Source organism: Prionailurus bengalensis, chromosome C2, assembly GCF_016509475.1.
Source record: "Prionailurus bengalensis isolate Pbe53 chromosome C2, Fcat_Pben_1.1_paternal_pri, whole genome shotgun sequence".
In the NCBI taxonomy this organism is placed as follows: Eukaryota; Metazoa; Chordata; class Mammalia; order Carnivora; family Felidae; genus Prionailurus; species Prionailurus bengalensis.
Window position 1 is genome coordinate 18,724,336 of NC_057350.1, and position 17,345 is coordinate 18,741,680.

The 17,345-nt window shown below is 43.5% G+C and overlaps 1 protein-coding gene across 8 annotated transcripts in view; it reads left to right on the plus strand.

Annotated features, from left to right (window-relative positions):
- LOC122491270 (amyloid beta precursor protein) overlaps window positions 1-17,345 on the plus strand; it is a 279,513-nt gene that overhangs the window by 154,181 nt on the left and 107,987 nt on the right. For all 8 annotated transcript variants that reach the window (XM_043593800.1, XM_043593801.1, XM_043593802.1 and 5 more), the window contains exon 6: window positions 2,903-3,105. In XM_043593800.1, the coding sequence (XP_043449735.1) occupies window positions 2,903-3,105 (203 nt within the window). The remainder of the gene's footprint in view (window positions 1-2,902; window positions 3,106-17,345) is intronic.

A 17,345-nucleotide genomic window follows, 5' to 3' on the forward strand; every position in this document is an offset into this window, starting at 1 on the left:
TAACAGGGGAGGTTGGGGGAGGTTCTTGGGGGTACCCATAGTCATACTTTTATTGTCCTGCCTACAGGCACAACGCTGTCTTAACCCTGGGTCACATCCTTGGACGCTGTCATTCCATTCGTGCCTCAACACAGCATTTATACTTCGTGCTTTAAGGAGAATATTGGCTTGGTCTGGTTTGTCTCCTGGGCTCTACCTCACTTTTCTACTTAATTTGGAGACTTAATTTGACTGGACACAGAAGGGAATAAATCAGCTGGGGGCCCACGTCGGATCATTCTTCTGTGCACACGACTACAACAGTGAGATCCTATAGAAAAGTGAGGAAGCAGGATACTGTGTAAAATTCAGGGCATCTGAGCACCTGTTAAGAATTCTTGGGAACTGTTGCCTGAACTAGACTTTTGTGCGGGAATGCAGGCAGTCGAGAAATAATGATTGCACCCTGTTTATCTTTAAGTGGACGAAGGCTCCTATCACCTGATTATCAATGCCAACATTTTCCCTTCTTACTTTTTCTTCATGGCCTCATGGAAGTGTTAAAATTCCTGGTCAGGGTCTTCTCTGTTCCATTTGTTTTATTACCACACTAATAAGTTACCATTGATATTATTCTGCTTAGTAAGTTTCTCCTTTTTCTCTAGGCACATGCTTCAATTTCTTTGGATGTGTTCATTCATGATCCTTGCATCATTGATCAGCATCAGAAAGGTGGTCCACTTGGCAGGCCATACACATTTTTATAGAACTTCCATAAAAGTTCCTTACGTTATGAGTTAATTGATAAAAGGAATTCCTTCTAGTGCTATATCCATCTCTTTACATACCTTTTTTTTGTTGTTTATTTTTGGGAGAGAGAGACAGAGTGCAAGTGGGGGAGGGGCAGAGAGAAAGGGAGAGGAGGACACAGGAGCTGAAGCACAGACCCGTCAGCACAGAGCCTGACGTGGGGCTCGAACCCACAAACCAGGAGACCATGACCCGAGCTGAAGTCGGATGCTCAACCAGCTGAGCTACCCAGGCGCCCCTAGCTTTTTCTTTTTCATTCTCGGCGAAATGACTTGGAGCTGTCTTTCAGACTTCATTTGCAGGTGCCTTTTGCCATCTCCCTTCCTGTCCCCCCACACCACAGAATCCTACTGTTCTAGTTCCGTAACATGTTCGAAATCTGATTCCCTATGCAATGCCCAGCTCACTTGGAGCTTTCCCAGGCTCCAGGTGTGGCTCACACAAAGTCTTTAGGTTCCTGTCGCTTCTCCCAACCACAAGCTTCTTATAGGCAAGAATCAGCTGTGGGGCCACAATACCCCGGTCTCTTTTTTTTCCATGGACAGAAATTGTCAGCATGGCAACGCTCAATCCTATTCTTGTGGTCTGGTCACATAAGACCTGTGGCAGTTGCTCTGGTAGCTTGAAACGCCCAGCACATGTAGATCTTCCTCCTGTACTGTTTTTGTGATCTGAGCTAGGATGAAATGTGTGTTTCTGCTATCTAGCCAGATGGTATGTGATATATACTTTTACTTGTTTAACGCTTAGGTTCCTGTCTTCGTTTATCACCTTTCAAATGCTCTTGACCATGCCTGCACTTCAGGTACTTGATTTCTACAAGGATGTCTGGCTCGGGCTTTCTGATTTTGTTCGAGACTACCCTTCTGCCCTCCAAATGTGCTGATTTATTATTCAACACTGTGCATCAGGATATGCATACTTAATGCCTTATGTATTATTTCTGCTCCCCTTCCCAATTATACTGTGATTTACTGGCTATCTGTTAACCATTATTCTCAGCATTGCATATTTCAGTGGTTCTCAGAATACCGTACCCTGAATATACCAGCATCAGTATCGCCCAGGAAGTTGTTAGAAATACAGATTCTCAGGCCCCGTCCTAAACCCACCAAGAAACCTTGGTGGGTGGTTTCTGGTGGTCTGTGTTTCAAGAAGCCTTCCAAGTAATTCTGATAGTCGCTGACATTTGACAACCCCTGAAATACTTGATATTCTACAGCATGCCACAGGGAGCAAGAGTAGGGAAGACAACTGTATAGTTTCAGTAGGTCTCGCTGACCGCTGGGTATCACAGATTTATTTACACCAGTTTCTTCTTCCTCATCTATATCCAGTTGAATAGCAGTATTTCAACTGATTTCCGCCTTTACTGAGTGTCTGCCATGCAGATGCTGTGTGGTATGTTCGCATACATTATGAGAAATCATCCTACACAGCAGATTCAGCTTGGATATTCCCCTTCCTCTCTCCTGTTTAAACACGCTTTGTTTTTTTTTTTAGAGCACTTTTAGGTTTACAGAAAATTTGAGCAGCGAGTAGAAAGACCGCCCCCCTCCCCTCTCTCCCCCAACCCCCACACTTCCTCTGTTGTTAACGTCTTTATTAGTATAGTACCTCTGACCCAATATTGATACATTAGTGATAAAGTACATAGTTTATGTTAGAGTTCGCTTCTTGTGTCGTACAGTTGTGTTGGTTTTGACAAATGCATGTGTCCTGTGTTCACTGCAACAGTGTCTTACAGAGCCTGCTCTAAAAAATCCCCTGTGCTCTGCCTGCTCATCCCTCCCTTCTTCACCCCGACCGCCACCCCCACCAGGAACCACTCCGTAATTTTGCCTTTTCCAGAAAAGCATTTAGTCGGACTCATGGTATAGCATTCTTGCAACCGTGTAAACTAAGAAGAGCTGTGCCCAAGGGGCAGGACGCTGTGGACCTAGTGAGCTAGGATTCCCACATACACCTGCTGGCTTCCAGCCTTGTGTGTGTTGTTTGCCTCGAGGGCCTCATTCCCTCCAAAATCACTACCGTCCTTTGTTGTCGCTTCCCCCCTCCCCTTTCTGAAATTTGTTTAAATGACTGTCACCGTTGTTTCCATTTCCTGCTGCAGTGAGGACAAAGTAGTAGAAGTAGCAGAGGAAGAAGAGGGGGCTGACGTCGAGGACGAAGAGGCCGAGGATGACGAGGATGACGAAGATGGTGATGAGGTGGAGGAAGAGGCGGAAGAACCCTATGAAGAGGCCACCGAGCGAACCACCAGCATCGCCACGACCACCACCACCACCACGGAGTCTGTGGAAGAGGTGGTGCGAGGTAATGCGCTGTTTGTTGGGATTTCCTCCGTCAGGGAAAAGGAAAGCCTCGTGCCCGCTACCCAGCCTAGCACCACCACCGTCCCCCACCAAAAATAAGATGCACGATAACGGGTCTTAACGCTTGTGAAGCTCTCTTTGGCTTAGCCAGCAGTCCAACAATTCATTTCAAATGATGTGAAGTCCCGATGATACGCACTGTTCCGCTTGGCACATGCCAGCTTGTTCTGCAAAACTCCAGCCGACCGGGTGCGATCTCACTCGGCTGAGGCTGAGTTAGGTGACCTGGTTGGTACGTCCCTGGCAGTGGGTATTTAGTACAGTCTTATTACCTATTGTCTCTTTCACCACTTGAACTCTGAGCATCTCGAGGGCAAGGACTGGCTTTTACTTATCATGCAGGGTGCCTGCTTTGTAGAAACTTCTAGATAAATCTTAGGCGAGGGAGTAGTTGGAAGTAAATGCCATTGAACGACAACATTTGGTGGGTTATCGCATTACTTGTGGCTGTGAAATGTAACGGGGATGATTTTTGTGTTGTCTTTACACTGTTTTACTGGGGGAGGTGGCACAGGGCCTTCTTTGAGAGATAGATGTGTTAATATCTTAAGACTTTCTTTTTTGGTACTTAATTAATGCTCCTATTAAGAATGTTGGGACGCGAATGAACTAACAGACTTCCTTTTTTGTCTCCCTGAAACGAAAGCAAGGGTTGAGTTTACCCTGAACAACCAAATGTCATGATAGCAACTAGTGAATTGTAGGGTTGTGTTTCTTAAAGGGGATGCCTTTGTTTTGCAAATAGTGAAAGATGGTCCTAGAATGGGATCCAGTGACTATGGATGGATGGAGTTTTAATGTATTCAAATACTTTTAAAGTCCGCCACAAATGCTACAATATTGTAAGTTTTCCTCTCACTTTTTATTAAGGTATAATGAGTTCAGCGCCGTTGTTAAATTGGAGCTTAAAATGGGTTAGTTTCTCTGCCTTAAGTAGATTCCTAATGACCACTGTAATGTCTTCTTTCCTTCACTGCAAATTATCTTTAATTTACATATAATTTACATATAAAATTCACTCATTTTAAGTATATAAGTGTATAAGTCAGTGGCTTTAATAAATTTACCAAATTAAGCAACCACCCTCATAATCCAGTCTTAGAACATTGTCATCATCCCGATAAGATCCCTCACACCCATTCAGTTCATCCTTGCTGTCACCGCCAGCCCCCAGCAACAACCAATGTACTTTACGTCTCTACAGATATGCTTTTTCTAGACATTTAGTGTAAGTGGGATCATACATGCTCTTTTGTGTCTGGCTTCTTTCACTTAAAATAGTGTTTTTGAGGCTCTGGGTTTCTTTACCTTGTAGCTTTTAAGAAAGACCAACATTATTCTGGGGTGCCTGGGCGGCTTAGTCAGTTAAGCGCTGACTTCAGCTCAGTTTATGATCTCAGGGTTCATGAGTTGAAGCCCCGCGTCGGGCTCTGTTCTGACAGCTCAGAGCCTGGAGCCTGCTTCGGGATTCTGTATCTCCCTCTCTGTCTGCCTCTTCCCTCACACTCTGTCTCTCTCAAAAATAAGTAAACATTAAAAAAAATTTATTTAAATAAAACACTCAGACTTAACTGAACATTCATTGAAAGAGTCACATATTCTTTAAAAAATGTAGCAGAAAATAGATTGCTTAACTTTATCATTCTCTGCTTAATGATAACTTATTGCATTTAGCACATAAGGGCTTCTGTGAGTAGATCTATATTTAAGTAAATGCAGGTTTTATTTGAGCCGCTGCTTTCTCAAAACTCCAGACATCCTTTCCTGGAATGTTCTTCGTGTACCTCTTAGGATCACCTGTGGCAGATCTGACTAAATGAACTCGTTAGCTTCTTTTTTCCTAGAAAGGAAAAGAGGGATTTTTTCGGAGCTTCTTTCTTGAAACCTAAGAAGACTACAAATTACTGCAGTTAGTATTCTGCAGTGACTCTGACTTTTTCGGGGTCTCCACCAGGGTAGCTATTTACATAATAATGTCCGTCTACTCAACATTGGTTTTTGGGGGGTGCCTTTTGGGTACAAGCCATTCTGCTGGGCTTGGTGAATCATAGGATGAGAACACACGGGATAGCCGGCCGTCATGGATGTTAAAATCTCGTAGGAAATTTACATCAAAGAAACACAGAGAGTCATCTGTGTTAAAAAGCAGGAGCCCAGAACCTACTTCAAAGAGTAAGAGATTGATCAGAGAAGGATCTATGGAAGGAGATGGAAGTGGAAAGGCTCATGGCAGCGCTACCAACGGATTTTATTTTAGTGTACCTTAGAGTCCGTGGGGATAGCAAAACAGATTTGCCCCGGGAGGGTACATGGCAAGTCTGGGAGACCAGGGTAGTCTGATTTAAACTAGAGCAGATGTCTTAGATAAGAGAGTTACGGGGAATTCGGTTGGGGCTAAAATGTGGAGACCTTCAGTGCCAGGCCGGCAAGCATGAGCATGGGCTGACGAGGATCACTTCTGCCACGTGCGGAGAAATTTTCTGGTAGAAACAGTGAAGGGATTTTGTTGTGATGTTGCTGCCATGAGGAGATAGGGGAACAGAGAGTAACACAATGAATGCAGTGTAATGAGAAAATACCACGTAAACTTTTGCCGATATTCCAAACCAACAGAATTCCCTTGAGATAATACGGTCTTATTATGTTCTGAATAAGAGAGAGAAGTCTCTTGAGATAATGGGGTCTTGTTATGTTCTGAACAAGTCCAGATCTTTTGCCTGAGTTTTTCTCTCGATGTAGCGTTCTTAGCTAAGATCAAACCAGAGGGGGACGTATGTTGCAATATTTTCTGTAGGAAGACAAAGGCGATTAAATGATTGGTTTTAAATCTCCAAGCAAGAGACTTTTTTTGGTGTATTGGGTCCATGTCAGAGAGTTTGCTGAATTCCCAGCTAACTCCAACAAAGAAGTAGAAGGTTAAACGGTTAATGTTAAAGGGGCCAGCTGCAGAAAGCTCATTCCCTCCTGGTCACTGGTGTAGGTGAGTTATGGTTCTTCCCTGAGGAAGAACAACGGTAATGCCATACGTGATGGCTGACTTTGTACAACTCTGCTTACAAGTAGCCCAGCTCCTGTGCTGAAAATAAAAACCACAAGTGACTTGCAAGGAAGAGATATTGAAAAGAGGCTCACAATATAGTTGTCCCTGGTAATGTTGCAGTGCCTGAGAGAAAATGTGATTCACACCTATACCTAATAAGAAAACTGTTTCTTCATTACCAACATACGGCTACTAATACGATTCCTTAACGTGCTTCGTAACAAAAACTCAATCCCTCTGTAACCTGTTTAAATTTGAAAGAAAGAAGTAGGGGGAAGGAAAGTCTAAGACGCTTCGACATGGTCATCAAATTTTCAGCTATTTTGTATTAGAATCAATGGCGCTGAAGTGGAAGATGTCAGTTCTAACTCTGTTAGCAATTCCAGAGGAAAAAGTGAACACACCACCATATCCGTCCTGGCTTTAGGATTTATTGGTTTAAGTACCTAAGGAAAACTTGGATATTGATCCAGTGGAATAAGCCAATACCAATTTGAGTGAAACCACAGTATATTTAGACTCTTGCTCCTAATTTTCTTTGATTTGAGAAGGAATAACACTTCATGAACCCAAGACGTCAGGGCGATTTCTGACTCACTCATGGATTCTAAACTGGTTGGACATTGGTATTATAGGGGCACCTGCGTGGCTCAGTTGGTTAAGTGTCTGACTGTAGATTTCAGCTCAGGTCATGATCCCACGAGCCCCACGTCAGGCTCTGCCCTGACAGAGCGTGGAGCCTGCTTGGGATTCTCTCTCTCTCTCTTTCTCTCTCTCTCTCTCTCCTTCTCTCCCTCCCTCTCTCCCTCCCTCCCTCCTCTCTCTGCAGCTTCCCTCAACACACTCACTCTCTCTCTCTCAAAATAAATAAATAAACTTTAAAAAAGCAATTGTTTCAGGGCACCTGGGTGGCTCAGTCAGTTAAGCGTCCGACTTTGGCTCAGGTCATGATCTCACAGTTCGTGAGTTCAAGCCCCGCATCGGGCTCTGTGCTGACAGCTTGGAGCCTGGAGCCTGCTTCAGATTCTGTGTCTCCCTCTCTCTTTGGCCCTTCCCCTCTCTCTCTCTGTCTCTCTCAAAAATAAATAAACATTAAAAAAAAAAATTTTTTTAAGCAATTGTTTCTATCTTTTAATCCTTGTGACAGTGCTGTGTGGTAGAAATCTCATTTCTCCATTTACAACTAAGACAACTAAGGCCTAGAAAAAAAAATTTTTTTAATTGCCCATGGTCACAAAGGTGAGAGGCATGAAGGCAACACTTAGATCCAAGTGGACCAGGGTATTTCTACTACATTAATGTCAAAATTTTCTTTTTCCTTTTCCTCTTGTTTACAAATACTATTTCAGTTTAACCTGTACTCCCTGGTAGATGTGGATCCCTTTTCTGTAGTCCTATATTCATCCTATAATATTTCACATGGAACGCTTCCTAAATTTTAGAATTATTATTTAAATACTAATAATAATAATCGGGGCACCCGGGTGGCTCAGTTGGTTAGGCATTGAACTCCTGATCTGGGCTCAGGTCGTGAGCTCGGTGAGATCAGGTCCTGAGTCAGGTTCTGTGCTGACAGTTCCCAGCCTGCTTGTGATTCTCTGTCTCTCTCTGCCCCTCCCCCACTTGTTCTCTCTTTCTCTCTCTCTAAATAAATAAACATAAAAATATTTTAAAAATAACAAAAAACACTGTGATGAGTAATAATAATAATAATAATCAGGGGTCAGCAAACTATGACCATGGGGCCATATGGCCAGTTACCTATTTCCTAATACAAAGGTTTTCTTAGGGCACAGCCAATCCCCTTTGTTTATATACTGTCTGTAGCTGCTTTCGTGCTATGGAGGCAGAGGTGAGTATTTGCAAGAAAACGCCATATCGCCTTCTAAACTGGAAGTGTTTACTATCTGGGTCCTTACAGAAAACCGAAGAAACTGGTCATTAGAAAAGTATGAGGGAGTTTTTTTTTATTTCAAATACTACTTTCATTAAGGTAGTTTGATTAAGTTTAGTGGCAGACTGCTCTGTTTAATAGAGAATTTTTAATGATTTCATGGCCTTGGGCTGGTTGAGTAACATGTGAGTCTATTTTCATGGGTATGGTATAGACACTGATAGGACGTTCCATGTGTGTTGAACAAATTACTTTGGACAACCCATGTTGAGCATTTACTATAATGCCTGGCACATTGTAAGTATTCGGTTTCTTTTAGAAACACAGGCTGCCTTCGGGCACCTGGGCGGGGGGGGCTCAGTTGGTTATGCATCTCTTGGTTTCAGCTCAGGTCACGATCTCACGGTTCATGAGTTCAAGCCCTGTGTCGGTCTCCACGCTGACAGTGGGGAACCTGTTTGGGATTCTCTCTCTCTCCCTCTTTCTCTGCCCCTCACCTGTTCACGCTTGCGTGCACGCACTCTCTCTGTCTCCTTCTCTCTCTCTGTCTCAAAATAAATAAAACTTATTAAAAAAAATTAAAACAGCACAGGCTGCCCAGAATCAAATCCCAGTTCTGCCACCTAACCATGTAGATTTGTATCAGTCAGGGAATCTGTAAGTCACGCTGCTTCTGTATGTCATTTTAATTGTTTTGGGAAGATTCAATGAAATACAATCTATGAGCAACATTTAGCACAGTTCTGGTAGACAGTAAGGGTTCAATTAACCCAAAGTGCTATAGCTGTCTTGATTATAAGCATTATTCTGATTTTTCAGAGAACTAATGTTTACTACTAATTAGGAATGACCAAGGTAAACCAACAGACTGGTTTTTTAATAATAAAAAACATAAATGTGATACATCCACATCTGTCGGTATAATGGAGGTAGTATTCATAGACATATGTTAAGAATAACGAGCAACTTAAACTCAGTTTCTTGGTTAAAATTTTAAGATTTTTTTTGTTTTGTTTATTTATTTCGAGAGAGTGAGAGAGAGAGCAAGCGTGGAGGAGGGGCAAAGAGAGAGAGAGGGAGAGAGAGGAAAGAGGATCCCAAGCAGCCTCCGTGCTGTCAGCACTGAGCCTAATGTGGGGCTTGAACCCACAAACCATGAGATCATGACCTGAGCCGAGATCGAGTATTGGCCGCTTAACTGACTGAGCCACCCAGGTTCCCTTGTTTAAAATAGTTTTTAGGAATATACATTGTATATTAAAATACCTGCAGTTAAAGTTTATGTCTAGGTGATGATTAAACCCAGATACTATTAAATGCTACTGCATTTCAAGATAGTGTTTCGCTTCTTGCGGGCATTTTGAACCTCTTGGAAGTTCATCTATTAAATGGACCGAGACACAGATACAGGTAGCTCTTTAAGCATCGCAGACTGATGAGGTTAAAAAGTTTGATCTCGTGTTGCTTGCCTTGGGCTAGGTGACCGAACGCCACAGAATTATACAATTTTTCTTCTCCCTCTCGTAGCCGTTAACCTGGGAGTAGCGCTATGTGATTTACTGCTGTATGTTGTACCAGCATCAACCCCTCGTAGGTACGGGGCATTGCGCTGGTTCCTGAGGGCACGGGGACATGAATATAATAGCTCGCTCAGGTTGCTTTCCAGCCACGCCTGCTCACGCCCTCCTGGGGAGGGACACGAGTGTGTCCCACCTGGCTGGTTAGGGAACTTCGGCAGCACAGGGGAAGGGAAGTGCTCAGCGCGGACAGCAGTTATGGCCAAGGTGTTGATGAGAAGTTGGCATTGGAGTGACTTTGAAAGAAGAATAGAGATTTGCCAGCTTGTGGAGCACCAAGTAGAAGGAATTCAAGAACTATCATAAATCAGAGTGGCTTGCACTCATCTCATGGAGAGAGGAAACAAGCCTCAGCCTAATTCTCACATCTCCATCGTTACCTGCCCGTAATGGGTGTCACAGTCCTGTAGGTCACGAAAGGATTCCTGCTTATCGCTCACATTTAACTTTTCACAGAATTTGGGGGAAAACTGAACCGAACTGGCACACATGAAAATGTGCTCACATACTCTTGTCAGAAGCCTCGTGGCAGCGTGCTGCCCAAAACTGAAAATAAAGCTCCAGTTTGTATTTGGGAACAAGGCAAAGGGATAACGGCTCCTCCCTTTCCTGGAAGCCTTTACTTCAGTGTTAATGACTAAGGGCAAGCAAGATCCACCCCTGTTTCCGGACCAGAACGTAGCATCCTTCCTAACGATGTCAAGAGAACCCGTGTTGGCCCTGGGCCATAGATGTGACAGGTGGCAGCCTGTTATTTTGTGCCCATGGCATGGCAGCCATTGATTTTGAGGTATTTGATATATCCTTTGATAGAGGCAGAGGGAAGCATGGCTTTGACACCTTCTTTCCAGATTGCTTGATAGTCCTGATTCAGAGAGCCCAGTCAGGTAGTTTGGTTAAAATGTGACAGTGAGGAACACAGTCATATAAAAAATTGTGTGTGTGTACAGACATAACTTTCTATTTTTTAATAACAAATTGATTGAGATATGATTTGCATAATCGTAAAGTACAGAATTCAGTGGTCTTAGTATATTCACATAGGAAATGTTTTTGAACTTCATTTTGCTTGGTATTTCACATGACTAGTAATGCTCATGGCCAGTACTTTCCATCTCCCATTTCTACCCTGTGTGTATAAAGACGCCATGTCAGAGGGGCGCCTGGGCGGCTCGGTCAGTTAAGCATCTGACTCTTGATTTCAGCTCAGGTCATAATCTCACGATTTGTGAGTTCAAGCCCTGCGTCAGACTCTGTACTTATCAGCATGGAGTCTGCCTGAGATTCTCTCTCTACCGCTCCCCTGCTCATGCGTGCCCTCCCTCCCTCCATCTCTTTCTCTCTCTCTCCCTCTCTTTCTCTCTCTCAAAAGTAAACAAATGAACTTTAAAAAAAAAAGATTCAATGTTAGAATAATGGACATAATAAGCCAAAGGTATTTTAATGCAATTATGTTTAACTCTATTAAAAATAAATATTTTCATTCTAGTTCAGTTAAAGTCCAGAAACCTGATCTTTCTCATGTTTTTCCCCAAATCAGTTACTGTTCAAAACATACACAAATGCCTCAGATACAACAATTGCATATATCTCCACAACGTGAAGTTTGCAATTAAAAAAATCAAGGGGCACCTGGGTGGCTCAGTCGGTTAAGCGTCCGATTCTTTGGCTCAGGTCATGATCTCACAGTTGGTGAGTTTGAGTCCCATGTCAGCCTCCACACTGAGCAGGAGAGCCTGCTTGGGATTCATTCTGTCCCTCTCCTTCAGTCCCTGCTCGCTCGCTCGCTCTCAAAATAAACACTTTTTAAAAAATCAACCCTAATAAAAGAAATCCAGCAAATGAGAGGAAACTTCATTTAAACACCATGTCGTTTCCAGAGGCACTGCCTTTTAGCGGTCCATACACCTCCCTGAGGAGGGTCTCAGATTCCACCGGCAGATCCCAGAATTGGGGGTTTTCATGGAAATCTGTAGTTCCCTTGTAGACAGATGCTTTCTGGACTTTGTAAGCAGGGTAGGTTACACCTCTTTCAACCATGAACCATTTTGCCCTTCTGACACTTCATTGCTGGTTTCCAGCCACCCTTCCAACGTCTGACCTGTTAGGATTTTGTTAAAAGTGTGAGAAATCAAGGTGAGGTGAGGCTGATATTCAGGAAAACCCTTCAGCCTTCCAGACGGCAAAAAAAAAAGCCCAAATTTTAAAAAGTAAGACACTCCCGGGGCACCTGGCTGGCTTGCTCTGAAAAGCATGTGACTCTTGATCTCGGATGGTGATTTCGAGCCCCACATTGGGCGTAAAGATGACTAAAAAAAAAAAAGTCAGTAAATGTTAAAAAAAATAAATAAAAATATGAGAATTAAGAGACTCTTGAAGTGGAAAAAGGAGTTTTGAACAGAAGACTGGTAAAGCTGCACTGTGTTTAGTTTATAATGGTAAGACTGTTCAGGTATTTAACTGTGAGGACAGGGTTATCTCTCTTTTTCTTGAATTTATTTATGTTCTTGTTGGATATAATTTCTGAGACAGAATATGAAAGTATCACAGACTAGGGACAGAAATTTTGTGTTCTTGCATGCAAGCTCAAATTCCTAATGTTTCATGCTAGAAGCATAGAAAGCCCTTGCTGGGCAGTCTCATGACTAAATCCGTTCTGGAATTTTTTTTTTTTAAGTTTTTGGGGTTTTTAAAAATATTTATTTATTTTTGAGAGAGACACAGAGCGTGAACAGGGAAGGGGCAGAGAGAGAGGGAGACACAGACCCGAAGCAGGCTCCAGGCTCCAAGCTGTCAGCACAGGGACCAACGCAGGGCCCGAACCCACAAACCGCAAGATCATGACCTGAGCCGAAGTCCGACGCTTAACCAACCGAGCCACCCAGGTGCCCCGGAATTGTATTTTAAATTTATTTATTTATTTTGAGAGAGAGAGCGTGCGCACAAGCAGGGAAGGGGCAGAGAGAGAGGGAGAGACAGAATCCCAAGCAGGTTCCACACTGTCAGTGCAGAGCCCCACATGGGGCTCGAACTCATGAACCTCGAGATCATGACCTGAGCCGATGTCAAGAGTCAGATGCTTACCCGACTGAGCCACCCAGGTGCCCCTGTCCTGAAATTCAATGCCAGTTGTTAGGCCAGATTTGTGAGGTGTCAGTGACTGTTGCTTATTATCCCCCCCCCCCCCCGTCTCAGGATTGGGCACAATTACTAAAATGCCGTGTGAAACCTTCTGGTAGTTGGTTGGACTGAGGCAGGGCTTCTCAGCCGCAGCATTAACAGTGTTTGGGGCCCGAAGGTTCTTTGTTGGTACTCTTCTACTCATTTTATGATGTTCAGTAGCACCATCCCTCCCACCTGGTACCAGTAACACCCCCCAGCTGTGACAGCTCCAACTGTCTCTAGGCATTGCTGGATGTGTCGTGGGAGGGGATGGTTGGGGACAGATCCTCTCTGATTGCAGACCACTGGGCTGTGCTACTGAGATCTACAGTGATGCCCAGCGTTAAATCTATCTGAGCAGAGAAAAACTCCCCTGCAATGTCGTGTCTCATCTTAATGCCAGCCGTAACCCTTCGCTCGGCACTTTGCACATCCGTAGGTAGCCGGTGAAGAATAAGCAAACAAAACCTATGCTAAAACAAAGAGGGTAAATATTCATTTATAAGGTGAAAAACAGATATTTGAGATGTAATGTAGTTCCATAGCTTAGAGACAAGTCACAAAATATTTTTTAAATACTACGTATGCACGTTTGCCATATAGGCAGTGAGAGATGGAGAAAAACTGCCTTCCTCACTTTGTTTTATTTCTTCCAAAAGCAGTTTGCTCTCCCCTGGTGCACTGTTTTAAAATCGCAAATGGGTGGGTAGCAATCAGAGACACGTGTTCTCAGCTGGAGGCTGCCCAGCCTTCCTGCTGGGCTCTGTGACAAGAGACCAGCTAAAATGGCAAGGTGGACACGCTCAGTCTCCTCCAGAAAAGAGCCTGAAACAGCAGGACCATCCTCCAACTTCTGCCTCGCTTTTCCTGGAGCATCCTTCTTGTAGGAAGAACAACCCCTGCATAATAACCCTTTCTTTAAGGAGAGGTGCTACAAAGAAAGTAAATTTCAAGTCTCCTTCGTTGTGTCTTTATTTGTCTAAATAAAAATAATAGCTGTGATATTTCTGGTGTTCTGGCATGTTCCAAGAACATCACTTGAATTCAGATTTCGGGGAAGTGTAAGTTCTCATAGACTTAAATGTAAGTATAGTAGTTATTATCTCAGTATTGGATTTAAGGCACACGTATTGAAACTCTGTCAAAGAAATATGTATCTCTAACATATTTAAGTTTTTGAGATACAGCATATTTGAGTTTTACAGCTCTACTAAAATATGTCCTATTCCTCTTCTCCCAAATATATGTGGACTTCTTTTTGTAAGCCAAAACCTACGCTGCCTTTTACTGATCCTTCGCCTCTTGGTCATTTTGGAAAGTGATTGGGTCTTACATATCTGGCTTTGACATTTCAACGGCTCATAAGAGGTGTAGGGTTGATCACGCTGCTTTCTCAAACATTAACGCCCATTTGGGTCACGTGGATTCGGAGACAGCGTTCTGGAGTGGATCCCGAGTCCCAGGTATGCTGGCCCAGCGGATCATGGACGGCACTTCAAGGGATAGTTTCTAGTAGCAATTCATGCCCCCCATCCTTTGCAGTTGTAGGAGATTGAGACAGGGAATAAGAAACGGAAAGGGAAAACCATCCTTACCTTTCTCTTTCATACAAAGTGTGAAAGAACCCTGATGTGTCTTCCCGCTGAGCAGCTTTGTAAAAATTCAGCTTTCAAAGACCAAGCAAATTAGAAGAGTCTTACTATCTTCCTATGTGTACCTGTGACTAGTATCACTTGTGCCCTTCTTTCGTCTCATTGGTGTGGTGTGGACAACTGCTAGCCTATAAAAGATAATTCAAGGGTACATGAATCTGGTGAGCCACAGCCACTGGTAGCTTGAAATACCCATGGCGGGACTGTTTACACCGTGGACATCATTGAACATTATAAATCGCACTCCCCCACCCCCCACTGGAGATAACCAGTTTCCCAGCATACCCTGCCATTCCTGTCAGTGAGAATAATCGCTTTGCCTTGTTTCCAGCAGAGGACACGGCATCTTATCTTATTCAGAGTTTGGAGCTTCTTGTAATACTGTGTTGCACTTCTACACAGCTTAGTGAAAAACAGGTTTATTCCCATAACAAAGTGGAAACAAAGGACTCAGGAAAAGTCCCAGTGGTGCCCTCTTGTGAATGCTTGCCAGCATGTCACCACGAGAAGACTGATGGGTCTAAATACTTACAAATGGACCGCCTTGAGGTGGCATTTTATAAAAATACTCTCTCCTCGTGGAGAGATGTGAGAACTGGGTCAGGTGTAAATGGAGTGACAGATGTATTGGGTAGCCTCAGAGAATCGACACAATTTGGTAAAGGGCCAGTCAACCACAGATACCTTGTAGAGACTTCCGTGACACCCGTCATTTCATACTGAGTCCGTGAGTTCATTACCGAGCACAGCTGTTCCCATCATTTGCTTATCTGGTCCAACCCGTATCTGGGGCTTAAGTGAGATTTCTAATAAGACGTTCGTTCAGCCTTGCTTATCAGTATCTATATGTCTCTATTTAATAAAATATGATTACTATATAATAAATACCCGGCCATTTATTGCCCTGATCAGAATTATTTTCTGTTGGGCAGGTTTTCTGATAACTACTTGCTAATTGCAGGCACATTATAAAATCTCCTTTTAATTAAAAGTACATATACCGGGGCGCCTGGGTGGCCCAGTCAGTTAAGCATCCGACTTTAGCTCAAGTCATGATCTCACAGTTTGTGAATTTGAGCCCCACGATGGGCTCTATGCTAACAGCACAGAGCCTGGATCCTGCTTTGGATTGTGTGTTCCCCTCTCCCTCTGCCCCTCCCCTGCTTGCACTCTGTCTCTGTCTCTCTCTCAAAAATAAGCATTAAAAAGAAAAAAAAAGAAAGTACGTGTATCTATTGTTGCAAAAAACACACTCTTAAAAAATAATTGTTTTTCTAGTACGTTGACTTTCTAAAATTTTTCTTAGAAGAGTTCAACACAGATGTGGCCACTTTATTCTTCAACAGAATATGAGATGTGTTCTAACAACTTAGGCTCACAAAGTTGCACCCTAGAGCGATGTTTAGAATTGCAACGACAAATGAAGCTGAAGAGTAGCTATTATAAACTTATCATTTGCATTTAGAACATAGGAGATTCCGTAAAAACAGGTCTCCTGCCCCTGCATAGCTGTGATGTGGCGGGGGGGGGGGGGGGGTGATGTCTGTGGCAGACAAGTACAAGAAGACACATTTTGGTACTCTTAAGAGGTCTAAAAGGGGAGGACTGCTATGAGTTACAGAGCCGTGATGAGTTTTGTTGCCTTTGCTCCTGGGGTCATGCCATGGGGGAGAGGCATTCGAGTGCCAGCTTCAACCACAGCGGAGGCTCAGAGGACACCGTTGTCTGGGAGTCTTGTTGGAATTAGTACAGCCTGAGGAAGAGGTTAATGATGAATACTGTCATGTCTTAGAAACAAGAAAGAAAGAGCATGTCACATGAACATGTACAGATTGGTGAGGGGAATGCAGAAGAGAGAGCCTGTAGGTATTTCTTACGACTGACAGGGAGAGAAACTAAGGTCCGTGAGTGGAGACAGCTTAATGGCTGTGGTTTGCCAGGGACCCCACTTCTGGGGCATGTGGCTTTTAGCTCTGTAGCCCAGAAGCTGCTTTGTCAGTAGCTCAGAGGTGATCAGACTCTCCCCTCCCAAAACTGTTTGACCCTTTAGAAGTATGAATACCAGTTCTTTAATTTGTGGGGGATAAATCAGACTGCCAAGGGGGTGGGAAACTTGTGTGAATGGATTGGCAGATTTTCATCAGACAGGAGAGCTCTGTGCAGAAGTCAAATTGAAAACACATCATGGCTTGACAAGGATGGACTTTTAAAGCAGCAGTTGAATGGGAAGACCTTAGTGACGGTGCCATGGAGCTTGATGCTCCCAGAGCCAGATATTTCCATCCGAAAACCACCTAAAGAGAGCCAGAAGCACCTTAGAAATCTGTTACACTGGCGTTTCTCCTGCACAGTGTTTGACCTCCACCTTCTGAGCTCAGTGCTGACCGTCCTTCCCTACTCTGTTGACGTCATCATGATGGTGGTCACTTCTGGTTTTGCTCTCACCTCTTTGTCTCAATAGGAAAGAGCTTTAAGTGGTGTGTATAAGCAAGTTAAATAGTAGTTCTCTTTTACATAGACATTGTCGATCTTTATCTTTGAGTGAATGATTAGTCAGTCTGTTAAATATTCCTACTTTGGAAGCTCTGAACTCTGCATGACTTTTATCTTTGAGAAGGATGCTTTTCCTTGGTATGACAGTAAAATTAATAAGACATCTGTGTGTGCTAAGGCATCAGCAGGCTCTCTAGAAGCCTAGCTAGGGCAAGACATAAACTCAGAGGGAGAATTGTTTTCCCTTTAAAAAAATGGAATCTACGTGGGAGGTAAAGTTCCTATTCTACTCACGATAACTTTACAAATGGAATCAGATAAGTTACTGCACTTGGATCAATCAAGGATCATGAAATTGATCTT